The 21,145-nt window shown below is 36.2% G+C and overlaps 1 protein-coding gene across 2 annotated transcripts in view; it reads left to right on the top strand.

The window, feature by feature from the left end:
- Positions 1–21,145, top strand: part of FGF12 (fibroblast growth factor 12) — a 365,123-nt gene that overhangs the window by 158,783 nt on the left and 185,195 nt on the right. For both annotated transcript variants that reach the window (XM_068545470.1, XM_068545469.1), the window contains exon 2: positions 3,464–3,574. In XM_068545470.1, the coding sequence (XP_068401571.1) occupies positions 3,523–3,574 (52 nt within the window). In that variant the 5' untranslated portion in view covers positions 3,464–3,522. The remainder of the gene's footprint in view (positions 1–3,463; positions 3,575–21,145) is intronic.

Genomic DNA, 21,145 nt, shown 5'->3' with positions numbered 1-21,145 from the left:
TTCCATGACACATCCTAGGTTCAGGGCATTTGTTTAATAGATGGTCAGGGCTCCTTTGAAACAGCTATAGTGTAAAACATTCATGTTCATAGATCATCACATAATTAAAACTCAGACTCTGAGCTTGCTCTGCACTGCTCTTGGGTGGTGGGGCTTGGTGTACAGCCGTATGCTCATTATCTTGAACAGGAGTTACCAACCTGAATTCCCAGGGTCCCAACAGGAGGATAGCTTCACCGTAGCAAAAGGAGTGTTTAATTACAGCTACAGAAAGAAGAGCATGAAAAAAACCCAAACAATCATTTTCAGGCTTTAATGATTCAGCTGCCATGCATCTCATTACCTATCAAAACATGACTTCTTAAAGTGACCTTATCAAGTTTATTAGAGATAAAGTATGAATTATAAGACAGTTGTTCCTTACCTTCCTTCTATCCTTTTCTATCCTCTACTCTTAATCTTTTGGTTACTCTAGTGACTTTACAAGCTCAATTAATATTTTACTAAAACATGAATCAGCAAAGTCTATTTGTAAAATACTTCCTTTGGTTTACTTACACTGTTTCCTCAATTTTCAGGGTTGAAAACTTAGACCTTAATTAGGATTTATATTTTTATGGGTTTTTTATTTCATATTATCACATTTATTCATCTTAAATTCTAAATTATTATAGTTAGTGTAGAAATTATTTTTTCCCATTACACAGATAGGAAAACAGCCTCAGATACTAAGTGACTTGCTCAGGACCCCACAGCAACTGTGGTTCAAAGCTGGGGCTCCTGATTGCACATCTAGAGCTGAACGTACCACATTAGCATCTGCCTGTCAACCAGTTAGCCTTGTGGCAGAGGCTCACACATTCTTTTATTTCTCCTAATTATAAAAGTGACCCACACTTACGATAGCCAAGTCTTCCTGAAGAGGTGATCTGGAACTAAGCCTGGGAAGGTTGGTAGGGCTTAATAGATGGTAGGGGTACAGGATATTTTTTTGCAGTGAGGTTAGCTAGCTACATGCTTCTCCTACATGTCCCTTGGGGGTTGGGGGCATGGAGACAACACATTGAGAATGAATCCATGCCTTGATTTCTGGCACTGTTATGAATCCATGCCTTGATTTCTGGCACTGCTTAGAGGAGAAGATTCTCAAATCAAAGAGACTTTAAGTCAAAGGTGCTCAAATTATAAATACATTGAATTTATTTAACCACAGTAATAATACATAGTTATCAATCAGAATGCCTAATTTCCAGTTTAGTTCTTTTTTTAATACCCTACTTCCTCATTACCAGTTTTTTTGGCAACTTTTTCTGCTTCTTAGGACTGCTTTGAAGAAGACATGTTTATATAGGCATTGCCTCAAACTCCCAAGTATGTGTGATCTAGTCATATGTGCAAAAGACATATGTCATAGGGAGCAGGTCCATTCCCAAAGAGTTTATTGAATTGATCCTTATCTAGAACTCTTATCTAGACTCAAACATCAATAAATGTGTTTAGTTTAACCCACAGTACTTAGCATGTTGCCTGCCCAAAAAAAGAGGTTCTGAGTAAATATTGGTTTAATAAATTGGTGAAGGAATGACACTGTCAGTTGAAATTCATTGATTGTCTTTTTGAGGATAACACATAACTACTTCACCAGTCATATGATTTCTATCCTTGCCTCAATTTTTATCACCAGAAGCAGCATTTTTCTTTTTCTACTAATATTTATGAAATAGGGCTATAAATGTGCTAGAGTAGTCTAATTTTTGCCCAAAACTGAAGTAGAGACAAAGATGGTGGTGATGTACCGGTCAGAATGGCCATCATCAAAAAATCTACAAACAATAAATGCTGGAGAGGGTGTGGAGAAAAGGGAACCCTCTTGCACAGTTGGTGGGAATGTAAATTGATACAGCCACTATGGAGAACAGTATGAAGGTTCCTTAAAAAACTAAAAATAGAACTACTATACGACCCAGCAATCCCACTACTGGGCATATACCCTGAGAAAACCATAATTCAAAAAGAGTCATGTACCACAATGTTCATTGCAGCACTATTTACAATAGCCAGGACATGGAAGCAACCTAAGTGTCCATCAACAGATGAATGGGTAAAGAAGATGTGGCACATATATACAATGGAATATTACTCAGCCATAAAAAGAAACAAAATTGAGTTATTTGTAATGAGGTGGATGGACCTAGAGTCTGTCATACAGAGTGAAGTAAGTCAGAAAGAGAAAAACAAATACAGTATGCTAACACATATATATGGAATCTAAAAAAAAAAATAAAAGGTTCTAAAGAACCTAGGGGCAGGACAGGAATAAAGATGCAGACGTAGAGAATGGACTTGAGGACACGGGGAGGGGGAAGGGTAAGCTGGGACGAAGTGAGAGAGTGGCATGGACATATACACACTACCAAATGTAAAATAGATAGCTAGTGGGAAGCAGCCGCATAGCACAGGGAGATCAGCTCGGTGCTTTGTGACCACCTAGAGGGATGGGATAGGGAGGATGGGAGGGAGATGTAAGTGGGAGGAGATATGGGGATATATGTATATGTATGGTTGATTCACTTTGTTATAAAGCAGAAACTAACACACCATTGTAGAACAATTATACTCCAATAAAGATGTTAAAAAAAAAAAGAATGGTGGTAATGCTGTAGAAAATAGATTGTTGCTGGCAGCTAGTACCACAGTGAGAAAGCTTTAAATATTTATGTTAGCTGCTATACAAAAATTCAAATGTGGTATACAAAGATCGGTTTGATGGTATTTGTGTGTAGGGTGTTTTTAAAAGCTGAAGACCACTTCTGGTTTGAAATACAGAAATATGCATGGCTTGATGTTTTTGTGTGTGCTGGAAAAATGACTTTTGTAGTATTGGGGCTCACTCGGATGAAGTATTTACTGAAGGTGAAATCTGTTTCCACATACTTTTCCAGTGACATCTCATGGCCATGGGGGTTTGGCTTTTTCCTGTGGTTCTCAACCAAGCCTGAATTTGCTCAGAATTTCAAAGCCCAGGAAAGATAGATAGTTGTCATTCAGCAGAAATAGAAGTCTTCCAGGACCTGATTATGACTGCTGAAAGCTTAGCAATTACAGTGGCAGTTTGGTCTGAACCGTGATTCTGGAATGGGACCACAAACTTAGTTGCATCTTGCAGCCAGACACAAGATGCAGGAGGGAGAGACATAATTCATTTTTTAGCACACCTCTGTATTTTCTAATCATAATTAGCTTTTATTCATTTACATTTGGTTTACTGTTGCAGAGATTTATTGATCTGCCTCTAGAAAGAAAAAAAAAAGTACAGATATGTTACCAAAATGCCTTCCTTTCAAATAGTCATTTCAATATTTAAACCACTGACATTTATGCATTTACTTCAGGAATGTTTTTGACAATTTGCAAGTGTGCATTAAAAAAAAAATTTCAATAATCATTTCATTTTGTTCTGCAGAACCCCAGCTGAAAGGAATTGTGACAAGGTTATTCAGCCAGCAGGGATATTTCCTGCAGATGCACCCAGATGGTACCATTGACGGGACCAAGGACGAAAACAGTGACTACAGTAAGACACATTAGCTTCTTGCAATCCAGTTACAATCAAATGTATGGCCCAGTGTATCTTAGACTTAAAGCATGGCCAGGCTACCTTTGGAACTATTCAACTACTAGTAAGCTGGTGTCTTTTCCTTTATCCTTTTTGCTATGATTCCCTATAGCCAGGAGACAGCAAGGGACAGAGATTATGTACTCAATAAGAAGGTAGGAGGCTTGAAGGAGTTCTGACTGGTCAGTGGACAAGAATTTCCTCTCATCCCACTGTTTGTAGTCAGGATGATGTTAAGTATTCATAGAAGCAAGGCAGACCTTCCAGCACAAAATGGTATTTTAATCCTGGAACCAAACAGTAAACATGTTATAGTAATTCTTAGAACGTCATTTCTGGAAGACCAAAGTTACTTCTCAAGGTAAACATTGAATATATACATATGTATATTACATGTTATTTTATTTTGATTGAGGACAAAATTATTGATTTAAAAAGAAAAATATATTAAAATATTATGATAACAAGATAATAAAGACTGGTAGAACTGCAATTTTGTTTATAGTTTTTTGAGATAAAATGCAAACATTAAAAGATTATTGATAATATCCCTGGAAATAATGTTTAACTAATTTAACTATATAGGTGACAAGTTTGATAACTAAACAAATCATCAAGGTCTGAGAGAGTATATTTGCATTTCAGAGGAAGTTTGATTGCAAGCCTCAGAGCCAAGAATGATCACTTTCATCATATCTTTCAGTTTCTGAATAATCGTGTACAGATACCTGGGGGGAAATTCGTGTTGTTCTAAAATTATACAGGGCATCATATTGTTTCCCAAAGTTTGTCTGTATTCCCTGCTAGATCTTTAGTACTAGTCACATAGTAAATGCACATTAAATCTATATCCAGTTGAGTTGTCTTCTGATGGAGGTGATTTTGTGGTTAGACTGTCATGCTACCCAATTGCATAAGATAATCTAAGAAGTCTGATATTTTACGGTGAACTATCTTTTAAATTAAAAATAAAGATCTCAGGAAAGAGCTACAATCCCTAGAGTATGAAAATGCTCTTGTCCACCCCTTCTAAATTATTCTTTGTTCACTTAATGTTACACATTACAAAATATGAATTACAATAAAGAAAAGATCTTATTATAAAGAATTTCATCCCATTTTCTGCCAAGTAGGTGATTAGCTTATTGTGGTTTGCACTGTTGGTTTATGTTTGTGGGAATGCATTCTTTAAATGATTTAAGGTTTAACTGAGTACAGAAGAATGAGGATGCTTTCCTCTCCATGTAGAATTTTCATTTATTGCACCTGAACTTGAATTCAGATTTAGTGAAGCTACAAGTATAGGTGGAAAGAATCAAGGATGTGGCTTAGCTGTGTCACCCGTGCAATCTCTGGGGTATCCCTTGTTCTGGTTTCTTTTTCTATAAAATGATGTGGCTGGAGATGATAATATTCATATCCTTTGTCAGACAGAACCATCCACCCAACTTAAAAAAAAAGATTGAAAAATTATAAATTGATGAAGATAGATTCAGTCCTCACGTGAGCCAAATAGCCGTAGCCACAGGATACAGCCGTTACCTAGACAGCTGTCCTGTGGGTCCGTGACATTTATCACGGGGCAGTGGCAGAGAGGTGAGGGTGAAAGCGTGGGGTCAACCAACACAAATACCTTCCTTCAGTGTTTTTAGAAAAATAATTGAAAATGCTTTCTCTGCAGATGCTGGGTCAATGGCTAATATAGATCTACAATCACATATAAATACACACACTTATACGCACATATACGTAATATATATACGTATATAGAGAGGTGTAATGGCGTTACGAATAACACACATACTGAGGGTGGTACATTTTGTTAGAAACTTTTGGAAACTGTCTGAATTCACAACTTTAAAATATCTTATTTTTTATTAAGACAAACTACTGCATACATTTATTGATATGTTGGTATTAAAAGGAGTTTAAATATACAAAATAATAAGACTTAGATAAATTCATCTGTATACCCAACCCCTTGCTTAAAATTTAGTTAAAAACATCAATACATTTGAAACCCCTGTGTGCTCTTTCTGGTGGAGTCCTGCTTTTCCCTCAGTACCAGACATAACAACTATCTTGAATTTGACATTTTTTATTTCTGTGCAGTTTTATAAATACATTTTTTTTCATATATATATAATGCACATACTTACATCAGTCATAACATCATTTTGCATGTTTTTAAACTTTTTATAAGAGGAACATTACTATATATAACTTTTATGTATTTTTCTTCCCCAATATTATGGTTGTGAGATGCATATATGGTGATATATTTGCTTTATATTATTCATTTTCATTTTTGTAAAGTATCCCATTGCATGAACATACCCAAATATATTTATCCATTCTCTTTTTGGCGGATAATTATCATTTCTATTCTAAGGCAATTACAAATAGTGCTGCTAAAATATTTCTTGTAGATGTTGAAGAGGCCTTCGCTGACCATCCTTAATAAAACTAAACGTTTCACCTTGACCTATTCTGATACCCTAGTTTTTTTTTTTTTTTTTTCTAGTCATAGCTCCTGTGATGACCTGATATGCATATTGTTGCAGTTTATTTGCTCATTTTTGATCTTCCTAGCAGGAGAATGTTCCATGAGTGAAGAGATTTTGTTTTGATCTTTGATGTATCTTTATTATTTTTTTTTCACATCTCTGTTGGAGTATAAATGCTTTACAATGTTGTGTTAGTTTCTGCTGTACAACAAAGTGAATCAGCTATACCTATACATGTATCCCCATATCTCCTCCCTCTTGTGTCTCCCTCCCACCCTCCCTATCCCGCGCCTCTAGGTCATCACAGAGCCTCGAGTTGATCTCCTTGTTCTATGCAGCAGCTTCCTGCTAGCCATCCATTGTACATTTGTGTCTTTAGAACCTAGAATGCTCATTAGTACATAGTAAGCACTCAACAAAAATCGAAACGAATGAATGAATGTGTCCTTGTGCATGTGTAAAAGTTTCTCTTGATCATTGGCTAAATACTCTATCCACCTAAATATTTCTTAACATTTTCTGTTGAAATAATGTTAGACTTCAGAAAAATTACAAAATAAAACAGGAAATTCCTGTGTACTCTTCACCCAGCTTCCCCTAACGGGTACCACTTTATGTAACAACAGTACAATTATCAAAGCCAGGAAATTAACCTTGTTACAATACTATTAATTGAGCTATAGACTTTATTCAGGTTTTGCCAGTTTTTTGACTAATGTACTTTCTTCTGATCCCCCCACACATATTTTAATTAAGAATATCCAATGAAACAAACAATTTTTATTTTTACATTTTCTGAGTGTGGATTGAGATAAAAATATCAGAGAAGGATTTAAATTCTACTCATGTTTTTTAATAGAAAATTATAAACCTCTAAGTTGTTAAAATGCCTTTTCTTTCTCTACTTTGTGTGGGCAGGAGTAAAAGCATTTGATTGTTTGGGAAAAAAAAATCTTGTTACTATGAGCATCTGTCAGAAGTGTGCTGTTTGGTTCAGTAGACATCATTAGGTCCAACCAACCTTACCATAGTATCTTGGATTGAGTTGATAGGACACCTGTTCTTTTGTTCATGAAGAAAAGACTAATTACATGTAATTGAGTACAAAACCAAATGGGTTTGTCAGCAGCAACAGATACGAATCTCTGCAAGTATAATGATACCAAAGATGTAAAACAGTGTTGGAACACTGACACAAAAAAGACAACTGCAGTTTGGAGAGTATTAATAGGAACATTTTACATAAAATTAGAAAGGTAATTATTCTGCTCTACCAGTTTCCATAGGAGAAGATACATTTGAAGAGGTCAAACATGCTGGGGTGAAAACAATTAAGATATTATAACCAAATGCATTGTTCCCTTTTTCTCTGAACAAGAATATTAACAGCCATTTCACTGTGGCATGAGCTGCCTGATAAATGAGTAAAATGGTGAAACTGAAGATATTCAAGCAGGTGCTGTACTGTTCCTTGTAGAGGGTTTATGAAAAAACCCCTTCAGTGTCGGAGGGGAAGAATGTGGTGGTGGTTGAGATAGTTTCAGAACTCAGTGACTTTTAAGGTCTCCTTCAGTCTTGAGATTCATTTAAAAATTATTTTGAATAGATAAGATAAGTATATGGTACAGAATTGTAAAGGCACGAAAAAAGATATACAGTTGAAGAAGAACAAAACAGTTCTTGACAGCCAAGAGCTGGCTCGGCGCTAGCAGCAGGCCGAATGTGAACAGGTTCATAGGACGCCAAATCAGGCAAGGCCACTGTGACCGTGACGGATCAGGACAAAAACAAGACCACTCTGTAATCATATCTGAATGCAGACAAAAACAAGAAAGTTGTCCAAACTACAAAATGATCAAATATTGCTGTATCCTGGTTTATATGGGTGGGTGCTGCCTCATCACCAGGAACAGGATGTTGCTCTGTTCTTCTTGCCTTCTAGATAAGAATTATTAAGATAGCCAATTGTAGAATTACACCTGAATCCAGAGAGCATTCAACTTGGAATAAATCTGCTTTCTTTGAGCCCCCTTAAAAATCACTTAACATGAGAACAAATCCTGGAAGTCCTTTCTTACACCTTACTAAGACACCCCAGTTCTGCCATGGTGTATATTTTTCCTCCTCGCTGAGAGTCAATGAACCCAACTTTGTTTAACCACAGATGTGTGGATGTGTTTCTTTGACTAGAAGACATTAACATAGTCAAAAGCAATTTTCTGTCCCTCCCCTCTCTGCCACCTGGCCACATTTCTTGGTATTCTTCCAGATGCAGTCTGTGCATTAACAACATACACAATATTATATATCTGTATATGTCTTTATCTATCTATCTATCTATCTATCTATCTATCTATCTATCTATCTATCTATCTATCTAACTATCTATCTATCTATCTATCTATCATCTATCTAATCTTGTTCAGTACTTTTTCTTAACTGAAAATGTTGTATTTACAAGACTTTTCCATATTAGGACATATTTAAATGGGATATTTTATTTAACCTAGTTTCCTCTTGAAGGACATTTCAGTTCTTTCTAATATTTTGCTAGTACACACTATGCTATAAACAATATCCTTGTACAGAAGTCATTCTGTGTGTGTGCAACTATATTTAGAGGATGGATATTTAGAAGAGGAATTGTTGGGTCAAGGTTTTATGCTTTTATATTTTTGAAAGATAGCTATTTCCTCTCCATCATACAAATTTACACTTAGAGTGACTGTTTCCTTATCTTCTAGTCAACACAATGTGTTATCAGACTTTTGGTTCTTTGTTACCTAAAAACATAAACTTTAAGTTTTCTTTTTATGAGTTAGGTTGAGCACTTGTTCATATAGTTTATGAGCCACCTGCACTTCTTTTACTATAAAATGTCTGTTTATATTTGTTTCTATTAAGTGTCTGTTTTATCATTTGCAAGAAATCTATTTATATTTTAAAAATCAGCTCACTGTTATGTGAGTTTCAAATATCTTTATTCATTTTGTTGTTTGCCTCTGAAATTTTTTGCCATGCCTTATTTTATTTTAAATACGCTTTTATGCCCTCAGCTTTTCTTTCCTATTTAGAAATGTTGTACTCATTCCAAGATTATTAAAAAACCCTCCCGTGTTTTAGTAAGGAATTGTTTCATTTTTATACTTCATATTTAATTAATCTAGAATTTTATTTCTTGACTTTTGATTCTAGACCTCTAATATTTTGTGTTCCTAACTACCAGTTACAAGTACAAATAGAGTTTCTTCAGATTTTATGAATGTATTAAATTCTCCATGAGTTCAGCATTAAAAATACATATTTCAACAGGGCCTGTATCTGAGTTTCAGAAATCCAATTGGAAATTTAAAAATTTAGTCATCCAGCTATGTTTTCTATACAATACCAGACATATGATGTTTTGATACCACCAATCACAAGTATATAGACACAGCCAAAGCCAACAGAAGCTCTGTATTGCTAAACGATGAACAAAACCATGATCCAAATGGTTAGTTGGAGAAAATCATTAAGGACATAAGGGATGCTGCAAAGAATTATAAAGATGCTCTGTCTTCCTAACAAGGGACCTTTGTTAGGTGAAAGAGATGACATGGAGTTCGTCTCTTTCACCTACTCAGACATACACGTTATAGTAGTCATGGGTGAGCGAGGGCTACGCCATATCCAATTATAGGGATATTATTTTCTTCTAGTGTCTTCTATACTTTAAGAATATATCACAATTTGTATGCGTGAAGTCATACCTACAAGTTGGATGAAAAGGAAAAGAAATGCGTGCGTTATCCTGCTGATTTTCTTTAAGCAAGCTTATTTATATAATCTTGAGCAACACTTTGGTACATGTAATGTTGTTACTCTTACAGTGGCATGGCTTTTCAAGAGCAAAATTAATATTCAGCCTTAGCTTATGAATGCAGTTGCCTCACTTGATTTTTTTAAATAAAGAAAAAATACTGCCTTTTGACTTTCATAGCTAGAAGAAAAGTAATGGACACTTGTTAGAAATTTGTTTTTGTTGATTGTGTTTCAATTTTAAAGACTGTTTCTTCAAATAATATTTATGGAAAGCTTGAACAAGAACCAATTATTTCCTTGAATAGTTTTGCCCATTCACATATGTTCATAAGGAAGTAACTCCTCAGACTTTTTTTTAACCTTGGCTTTGTACCTTTTTATGTCTTATATTTCCTTTCGATCCTAAGACTTCTGCCCTCATGTGCCCCTCTGTTTAGTAAAGTAAAACATGAGCCATTTGAAATTATCCTTTTTCCTAGTTGCTCTATGTCTATTTATGGGCATATTGATAGGAAGTATACATATACATAGTGGTTAAGAATCTGATGGGAGCCACTGCACCAAGTGTATTCCTAGAAGAACTAAGGACTGAGATTATCTTTAGTCTATTCCTGGCTCTGTGAGGTGACCAGTGCTTTGGTCTTGGGCAAGTCACATAAATTTTGTCAGATTTATACAATCTCTGGTTTTACAAAATGAGAGGAACAGAGAATCTCTAAGCTTTTTATAGCCTTTCCTTTAATTCTCATATAGAAGTAAATGTATGCTCAGAAAAACTGATCGACAGATTCCATTTCCATAAATACCATTTGTTCTGAAAGGTATGTTACTGACAGGAAATCTTCAGTTGCAGATCCCTATGTGATATTCTCAAGGTGTATATAAAGATCTGGAGAGTCATACATATAAGTGATAGAGCCAGAATCGAATGCAGGCTATCTGACTTGAGGTTCTTTGCCTTGGAGTTAGTTATTTAACCTCTTCACATCTTACTTCCCTCATTTGTTAAGTAGGGATAATAATAGTACTTAGATCACAAGGTTGTTGTGTAGATTAAATGGGTGATTCATGAAAAATGCTTAAAATAATGCCGAAAACCTGGTTAAATGTTGTCGGTTGTTGTTGTTATTCTCATCAGTCGGGGTAAGAGTCCTTGTTTGCAAGGAGCTTATAGACAGTGACCATTTTAACAGAAGTAGAATTCTTACTGGTGGTAGCTGTTGTTACGTGAAAGAATTTAAAAGTGCTTAAGCTAGAGGGTCTGGAGCAGTGCTCTAAGTTAGTGGTTCCTAAAGTGTGCAGTCCCTGGACCACCAATATCAGCATCATCTGAAAACTCGTTAGAAGAACACATTCTTGAGCCTCGCGCTAGACGTGCTGAAGCAGATAGAACCTCAGGGCTGGGGCTTAGCAGTGTGTGTTTTGACAAGCCCTCCAGATGATTCTGATGCACTGCAGGAGGTATGAAGGGGCACGCTCCTCTGCAGCCAGGATTTGGAGTGTTCACATTTGCTAATGAAGCAATCTCTGTCTTGGGACTGTCATACCTAGTTCTACGGGAACCTGATTCCTGATGTAATAGGGAAAGCATGGGTCTGTAGGTAGACTGAAAAGCATACTGAAATCCAGACTTTCTAGTATCTCAAACATGTGTGGAATCGGTTCCATTTTGATGTATTTCCTGGAGAGAGTCAGAGCTCAATTCTAGACGGGTTATGTGATCAAACACAGGTTTGGGGAATGATAAAAAAAACCGTATATAATGATATAAGTCTATACCATATAGTTTTATGTCTTGGAGCTTTTACACATGCTAATTCCTTTTGATTGGAATGACTTCACCAATCTTACCACCTGATAAATCACTCTTACCCTTCAGAACCCTTCAAAGCTCTTATCTCCTTTGTCAGTGTGAAGCCTTCTCCAGCCATCCCCCTCAACTGCCACCCTCCCTCACACAAAACTCCACATTAATTACTCATTTCTCGCTACTGTGTTTGAACCTCGTGTGTATATTTATAGTTGCAGAAGTCACATTATACTGCAATTCCTTATCTGCATTTGTGTAGATAAGGAATAATGTCCTTATTTGCCCTTCTGCCTAGGACAGCAATGGATATTTTCCAAGATCCCATACTGGGGGGTATGCAGATATGTTTCATTTAGCTGGCACACTTCAGAAAAAACATCAGTGTATTTAAGCAATGGATGCACCTGCTTTCTCCCACATTTTCCTCCCAACTGCCTGTGTCCTAAAGACTTTTGAGTTTGGGATACCTGTGGTTCTCCTTCAATGTTTATGAAATAAAAACAAAACAAAGCAAAAACAAACAAAAAACTTCAAAGGAAGAATATACACCACTTAAATGTCACCAATTATAAGACAAAGTAGCTTGGGCTGTGAGTCAGATAACCTGGTTTCTAGTCTAGGTCCTGTCCCTAATTAGCTGTGTGATCTTGTTTCAGTCATGTAAGCTCTCTGTTCCTTGGATTTCTACTCTGTAAAATGAGATTTTGGAAAAGATCATCTCCAATATTGCTGACAGATCTGAAACTTATAAAGCCTATAAACTGGCAATGATTTTTGTTTTTACCTTTGAAACTTCCCTTTTAAACACATTACAAAAAAAGGGCGAAATTGTGAGAACAGATAGTGCAATAATTTTTGCATTGAATTTGAAAACAGTAGTACATTTACTCTACCTTCAAAATATATACAGAATTTGACCACTTCTCAATACCCCCATTGTCACTACCTAGTCCCAGCTGTTCTCATCTTCGGACTATTACAATAGCTTCCTAACTAATCTTGTACTTGTGACTTTCCCCCTTCAGTCTAGTATCCACACAGCAGCCAGAGTGACCCAGTTAAAATAGGTCAGATAAACTGACTTATCTGCTCAGTCTCTTTCACTACACACCATTAAGGGTAAAAGCCAAATTCATCCCATGTCCAATAAGGCTTTACATAATCCTGCCCATTACCTCCTGACTGTTCTCTCTCCTCCTTCTTTTGACAAGTCTCCTAGCCGTTCCTTTAACACGCCAATCGTGCTCCTTCCTACCCCCATCTTCTAAAATGTTCTTCCTCCAACTATCTAAATAGCCCACTCCCTCATCTTCTTCATTCCCTCACTCAAAAGTGAAACCTGTTCTCGTGGAGGACTTTTCTAATTAATCTATGTATATTTCAATCGCTGTCTTCAACATTTTACTCTCCCTTGGCAATTTGACTTATTTTTCACTCCACTTACCATTATGTAATATGCTTATTTATTTATTTTATTTTTTAAAAAAATTTTATTTGTTTATTTGGTTGCACCGGGTCTTAGTTGCGGCAGGCGGGCTCCTTAGTTGCAGCTCGTGGGCTCTTTAGTTGTGGCATGGAAACTCTTAGTTGCAGCGTGCATGTGGGATCTAGTTCCCTGACCAGGGAACGAACCCGGACCCCCTGCATTGGGAGAGCGGAGTCTTAACCACTGCGCCACCAGGGAAGTCCCCTTATTTATTTTATCATCTCCCACCTCCACTAAAATGTTCCCCACATATACCACACATTTAGCTCATTCATACTTGCTTATGTTATTTTTTCCAGTAATAATGTCATCCTCTAAAAATAAGATCAATTGCCTTTTGTCTTTGAGAACTTTTCCTGATGTTTTTAACTGGAAATCCTGCTTTTTCCTCTGCATACACAATATATCTCAAGGTATTTTTGCACTTTAATCTGTATTGATGTATCTACTCTCTTTAACTTATAAGTTTCTTGAGGCCATTGACCATGTCTGCTTATCTCTATGTTGGCGTGTAACAGGGCCTTAATAATGGATATGGATAGCTTAATTCATAGTAACAATAGTATAATCAGACTACCATTTAAATTTAAAAGCTTAATTAGAGTATAAGCTCCACAGGGCAGGGAGCTTTGTCTGCATTTTGTACTGTTGTATCCCCAATACTTGGAATAGTGCCAGGCACATACTAGGTTTTCAGTATTTGTTGAATAAATGAATAAAAGTGAGTTCTCAGAACAGCTGCAACAAAAATGAATACGATTTTGTCAAACAACACCTAGCTTGAAGGATTATTGCAAATTAAATCACATTTGCTTTTTTTTTTCTTTTTGAGAATGACAGTTTAAGAGACTTTAAAGGATGGATAAGGAAGTCATTTTCCCTTATGAAAATAGGAGGAAAATTGAGTATGCTTAGCCTGGAAACGTGAACTCCATAGCAATAATAGTAAAAGAAGACAGTTTTATATAGATCTTCAAAGTGTTATGCGAATATATATTTATGGTGATAATTACAGAGGCATCATTTTCTGAAAGTATGTAAATGGTACGTTTACCCAGAAGAGAGGGAGCCACTGCTTTTATTATTCAGCTAGGACCAACAGCTAAATTTAAGCTTATGTTGCAGGAAAAAGAAAATATACACTCACGTGCTTTAAGGGTAAGAAAAAAGGGCAGCCAGGGGGTCTTGAAGTAGTGGAAAAGGGTATTAGAGTTGCGATGAATTAGAGATTATTAAAATCTCCCTGAAATTACCTGATTCTGAGGCTCTGGAAAGTGAGTTGATTTGCTCAAGACAGAGTAAGGAAAATTCAGTTCTACTATATCTATAACCTGTGTTCCTTTCTCTATATAAGTTATTGCTTGAGAGATTATACTGATTTACCTGCAGCCTCAAACTTAATAGATTTTAATGAATGGAATTGGGATATGTTATATGTGGCTGTTTCAATTAGGCATTCAGTCTCTGGCCTCCAACTAAACAAGGGATAAATTATAACTTTATTCACATGTGGACCAATATTTTCCAGAGCATACTACCTACCCTGAAGTACGAAATAACTGTATTTACAATGAGGGATTTGAAAAATAAAACAGTCACCTATGTGCCAAGCATTATTTCTTTTTATTTATTTATTTATTTGTGGCTGCGTTGGGTCTTCATTGCTGTGCACGGGCTTCTCATTGTGGTGGCTTCTCTTATGGCCGAGCACAGGCTCTAGGCATGTGGGCTTCAGTAGTTGTGGCACACTGGCTCAGTAGTTGTGGCTCACCAGCTCTAGAGCACAGGCTCAGTAGTTGTGGCACACGGGCTTAGTTGCTGCGCAGCATGTGGGATCTTCCCGGACCAGGGCTTGAACCCGTGTCCCCTGCGTTGGTAGATGGATTCTTAACCACTGAGCCACCAGGGAAGCCCCAAGCATTATTTCTTAATGTATGAGTTTGGGCCACATTAGATAATAATAGGTAATGTTTACTGAGTACTTGCTAAAGTGTCTAGTACAAGTATGAAAATTTTATAAATTTTACTTGTTTAAGTATTATAACCATCCTATAAAGGGGGTACTGTAATCATTCCTACTTTGAAGGTGAGTAAACTGAGGCATAGGAAGTTTGAATAATTAATCCATGGTCACACTGATATTAAAAGATAGACCCAGGATTTGAACTCAGTGAGTTTAGTTCCAGAGTTAATGCCTTTACCATTTTATGCTGAATACCTAATTTCTCTTTCCTCATTAATATTTCCTAGTGCATTAAAAATCATACCACTGCATTCTTCTCACAACACTTTAAAAAAGTATTACGAAGGGAATATGACTTACTTATAAAATATTATGGTGGTTTGCAGGCTAAATATTGAGAGAGGATTTTTCTTCAATATGTTCAACGTATTTCAACTATAAATTAAAACTTTTTTTGAAATAGTAAACCATTATACAATAATTTTAAAGATCTTAAATAATCTGGTTGCCTTTTAAATATATCTGACTTGGGAAGTTTGAGGTGTGTAGGCTGTGTGTGTTTGTGTGTGTATATATATTTCCATGTATTATTCAGTAGCCTAGTTAGAGTGGTACTGAGTAGGCATCCTGCCAGGATCTAGTGAGGTTGCACTTAGTACATCTGCTTTCCCTGACACTGAGACAGAATGTGGAGCACACACCCATGTCAAAATATGTCTGTATAACATTACTAAGCCCACTCCATAGTATTATAATTGAATTTTTAAAAATGTCCTAAAGAAAGCCTCTCTTTGCTTCCTCTTACTTAGATATTGGCAGAGACATCATTTTTATTGTTGCTTTTGTATGTTCCAGGGATCAGTCCTGATACGTGGGGAAGCAGTGTGGTGTTGTGGATAGTCCATAGGATTTTAGAGACAGACAGTTATGGATATTAATATGCATAGGATTTTAGAGACAGACAGTTATGGATATTAATATGCATTTCTCCATTTAGCAGCTGCATAAACTTGGGCAATTTGCTTAGCACTTTGAAACCATAGCTTGTCATCTGCAAAATGGGAATTATATGTAAAGACTTCAAGTATATAATATCAAATTTACCCTCTTGAAAGGAAGTGCTTTGGAAAGTCTAGAGAGGAGAAATCTATGCTACCTGAAGTATGATCCAGAGTAATTTCAGGGAAAATGTAGGACTTGAACAGAGCTTTGAGGAACTGTGTAACAGCCTTTTTGGAACCTCATCTGCAGTTTCACTGCTCATCTAGGTCCTGGACCCAGCCTTCCCATCTTTGGGAGAATTTGATCGAAGTCTAATTTAAATAGGATTAAACCCCACTGTACTTGGAATTTCCCTCAGGGGTGGGGGCAGTGGAATGAATCCAATTACATATCTGTCCTCAGTCCTTGGATTCTCCTGATAATCTGAGAAGGGAAAGTCCTATTAAGATGCAAGGGAAGACAGTCCACCTCCAACCTATATCCAAGTCCTCTAGAAAAATGACTCCAAAATTTTTGCACATCAGAATCACCTGGATACCTTTTAAAAAACTTGAGGCCCAGATCAATAAAGTCAGAATCTCTGAGGATGGAACCCAGGCCATCAGTATTCATTTAAAGTCACACAGATGATTCCAAAGTGCAGTCAAGTGTAAGAGCAGTGATTTCTTCTAGAAAATTGCTTCTTATACTTTAGTCTGCATTAGAATCACCTGGAGGACTTGTTAAACTACTGATCTGGGGGCCTTAACCCCAGAATGTGTGATTCAGTAGGTCTGGAGGAAGGTCCAGAGTGTTTGTGTTTCTAACATGTTCACAAGACCACACTTTGAGAACCACTCTCTAGAACAGTACTTCTCAAACCTCAAGTGCATAGTGATCATCTAGGGATCTTGTTGAACCGCAAATTTTGATTAAGTGGGTCTTGGATGGGACCTGAGATTCTGCCTTTCTGATAAGCTGCAGGAGATGCCAATACTGGCCACACCTACCTTTGGTCTATGGACTGGTAAGATTTGCTATGCAATGGCATCACCTGGGAGCTTGTTAGAACCACTTCAGACCTATTGAATATGAAATTGCTTTTTAACAATGCTGCATGTTGGAATCATCTGAAGAGGTTAAAAAAATACCGGTACCTAGGTTTATTTCTGAAGACTTTTATTCAGTTGGCCTGGATATGGCCAGGGCATCAGAATTTTAAAAAAAGAAAAACAAACTCCTCCGTAGGTTGTAATATACAGCAAAAATCTTTGAGACAGAGTTACACAATAAGATATTTGTTTTAAATACAGAGCAAATCATTGCTGTCCTGGTATGGAATATTCCATGATATTTTATTGTAAAAGGAGGCCCTCGAGATGGAGATGACAAATAAATGGCCCCTCCTGGGTCTACAACAGATGTCAATAAATTCTCACAACATTTCTTGTGGCCGAGCCTCAAACGACTTCTTAAGACATAGCTTCAGGCAGCTACAAAAAAATGACTGGAGTTTCATGGACGCCTGCCGTGCGCATGCCTCATCTTCATTAACTCCAACATACTGAGGACCAACTGGGTTCTAGTTACTGGGTTACAAAGATGACTGCAGTACAATTTCTGCTTTCTAGCTGCTCCCAGGATAGTAGACGAGGTTGAACGTGTATGTAAAACAAAATTTAATAATGCAAGGTAGCACTGGTACTGCCAAGTGATTAGAAAAATCACCAGATTCCAGAGATGGGAGCAATCCCCAAAAGCCATAGTGCTCAGAGAAGGTGGATTTTAAACTGAATCTTGAAGAATAGGAACAAAATATGTAAGCTAAGATTAGGAGAACTGCATTTCAGATAAGGAGGCACAAAGTCACCTAGTTCAGAAAGTTCCTGCCATGTTGGGGAAAAATGAGCTAATTTGGATGAAGCAAAGAGATTATGTGGAAGTGTCAAAGGGACCATATTTTAGAGTGCCTTAACTGACACATGGGGGAGTTTAAAGTTTACATTTTAAGATGTGGGGGACCAATGAAAGTTACTGAACATTGCAATAGAGTAATAGGTGAAATGTGGTGGGATTATAGTAGTGATGGGCTAAAAGAGAGATTTTAAGGTAGAGAAGAGTAATGACAGAATCATCATCTTATTTTTCAAATTTTTTCCTCTATTTCTAAAAATATCTTAACACATTTATTTCTATAGATCCACTTAATATTTTTGGAATGAATATACATATACCACATATATATATATTCATTGGGATCAGTAAATATAACATTTGAGTGTCAATGACAACGTAAATTGAGTGGAATCATGAATGTTTCCTTTGTGGCTTTTTCACTGGCTTTCCACTCTTTAAATATATAATTGCTCATCAATATTACGTGCATAAATTTTCAGAAGTGCTTTCTTGTTTTGGTGATTAGTGATAATGAAATGTAAAGCTTTGGTTGAACATATCTAAACCATCTCAAGCAAGTTAACTTGTGTTGTCTGTGTGTAATTTTAACTAAGAACTAAAGGTTTTATATTTTCTGGGTGGGGCATATCTGCTTGACTGAAAAAATTCTTTTAAGGCTTCCAAATTTATTTATTATAGTTTCATTTTTTTCTTACTTTCTTTACAACTATTTAGGTTGTGGTTACTAGAAGTTCTCTTATATTTCTTAAGAGCAACAATATTATATAGCCTTACAGCCCTCAGCACCTAAGTGTACCTTCCTTGGCTGACTTCATGACTCTGGCAAAACCACATTTTTGAGCTGAATTCAGTGCCCCCATATGTAAAGATGGAGGCAGAGTACACGTGTGGAGTTATTTTTTTCTATTTTAGACTTTCATCATCATGATGGCAGGTACCGTGCCTGTCTTTTACACCACTGCAGTGCCTGGAATACAGGTGATGAATTCATGAATAAACCTAATAGGGCATAGTGTCAGTTTTGGCAACATAGTGTTTGATGGAAGATTTGTAGAAGATACAAATCTAAAATCTTCAAAACATGCAGAGATTTCTTGGAGGATGTTTTTGCCCATTGATCTTACGGAGTGACACCTGTGCTGTTCACTGAATTCTTCAAGTGGAATGTGAGATGAGTCTTCTGTATAAGACAAATAGGCTGCAGCAGATGAGTGATGACAGGCATTTGCTTTCATTATCATTAGTGATATACTTCATTTTTCACCTTAATGAAAAAAAGAATCACATTGAATTGACTTGTTAATTATGCAAGTTTTTGAACATCTTTGAAGTAACACAGGAAAGGTTATACGATAATATCAGGATTAAAAGCCAGTGGCGGCATTTCTACCAAAGCTAAGGCAAATATTTCTACTAGCTCCTGTCAAAGAAAGGGATCATCATGTTGCTCATTTTCACTAAGTTGAAAATCCACAATGTTTGCTATCAGCCAATGCTTGGAAGAAAAAATTTAAGTCTCTAAGCTCCAAACTACTAATCAGTTCCATAAGTCAGTAAGTTCAGTGAGCAAAATAAGTCAGACAGTTGAATTATTGGACCAATTGTTTACAAAATAAGGCATGCTGACTGAAAGCACTGAATCAACATAGGCTAAAGTATGTCAATTTTTACATTTTATTTTAAATATATAGTTATTTTAGCTCACTGGATCTTACATATATAAAATGAAATACATTTTTTTTTCTCCCATGACATTTTAAGAAGTTTAAGTTAAATTATGAGATAGTGATGACCCAGGCATCCACGACCCTTGCCCCTATTATGAAAGCTCTAGATTTGGAGGTTTAATAACAATGCCATTACCAATACCAATAATACCTTATATTTTACTTTTATAGTTTAATAACAAGTTTTTAAGAAAATTATTATCTTAATTGATTTGCATAGTAAGTCAGTGAAACATTCAGAGCAGACATGAAGGCTCAGGGAGGTTACATTACTTCAAATCATCAAGGTCATAAAGCTGTCAAATGTTAGAACTAGGGCTTGTAAACTAGAGCTGTGCCTTTTGGACTGAAGTTTAGTCCTCACCTTGGTCTTGTTTTCTTGACTTAAAGCTAAAGAAGTAGGGACAATTACATCCTTCCCTTAATTTCTGTAAGAAATGCTGTTTTTGAGGTTAAATTTGATGATCACAATTATTTTAGCTTCTACTGTGCAATGCACTCTGGATGAAAAAGAAACACAATTTCATACTTTTGAAGAATTCCTACTTTGCTGGGAGACTCAGGCAAAGACATAAATATGAAAAAGCAATGTGATAAGTGCTGTGTATGGAATACTGTGGAATTAGGATGAGTGAATAATTAATTTGTCTGAGTGAATACTCCATTGTACCATAATTTAAGTAACTGCTTTTGTGTTGGAGGATTTAAGAGCTCGGACTATCTCCTAGTTTGCTGACTATTCAATAATAGCATTTTCCTATTGAAAATGGGGAGGGGAGGAGAATTGACCTTATTAAATAATAAATAAATGCCAGAAATAAATATTAATTTCATAACTAATGGAAAACCAGTTGAGTGACCTACAAAAATTATCATAAATATTATAATTACACGTGTTATTGTAAGAGACTATAGGATTATAGGTGAAAATAACCTGGTACCAACTTAATTTTAGGTTAAGATTTTGTAGGATATGATATTACTTACACTCTAACAAAACATCTTTATTGAGAACATTTTGAAGTGTGGGAAATGGTATGAATTTTCAAGACAATCTGCTATTGAGAATGCACAGATTATAAACCCAAATATCTCTTTTCTATCTCAGTAGCTTCCACTATAAATTTATTTGGGTTTTTAATGGGTCATAAAATGCATCTTTTTCTCTGCACATTCTGCAAATTCAACCCAGAATTTCAAAATACAAGTGTACTCTTTTATATCTGTACATTTTTACAAGCAGTAAGAGTCTATCTTTAGAAGTTACTTGAGAGGATACTGGATTTACCTGTTGTAAAGAAGAATTTGTCATGAACTTTTCTCTCCCTCCCTCCCTA

This window comes from Eschrichtius robustus, chromosome 6, assembly GCF_028021215.1.
Source record: "Eschrichtius robustus isolate mEscRob2 chromosome 6, mEscRob2.pri, whole genome shotgun sequence".
Classification (NCBI taxonomy): Eukaryota; Metazoa; Chordata; class Mammalia; order Artiodactyla; family Eschrichtiidae; genus Eschrichtius; species Eschrichtius robustus.
This window is presented reverse-complemented; position numbering and strand designations above follow the sequence as displayed.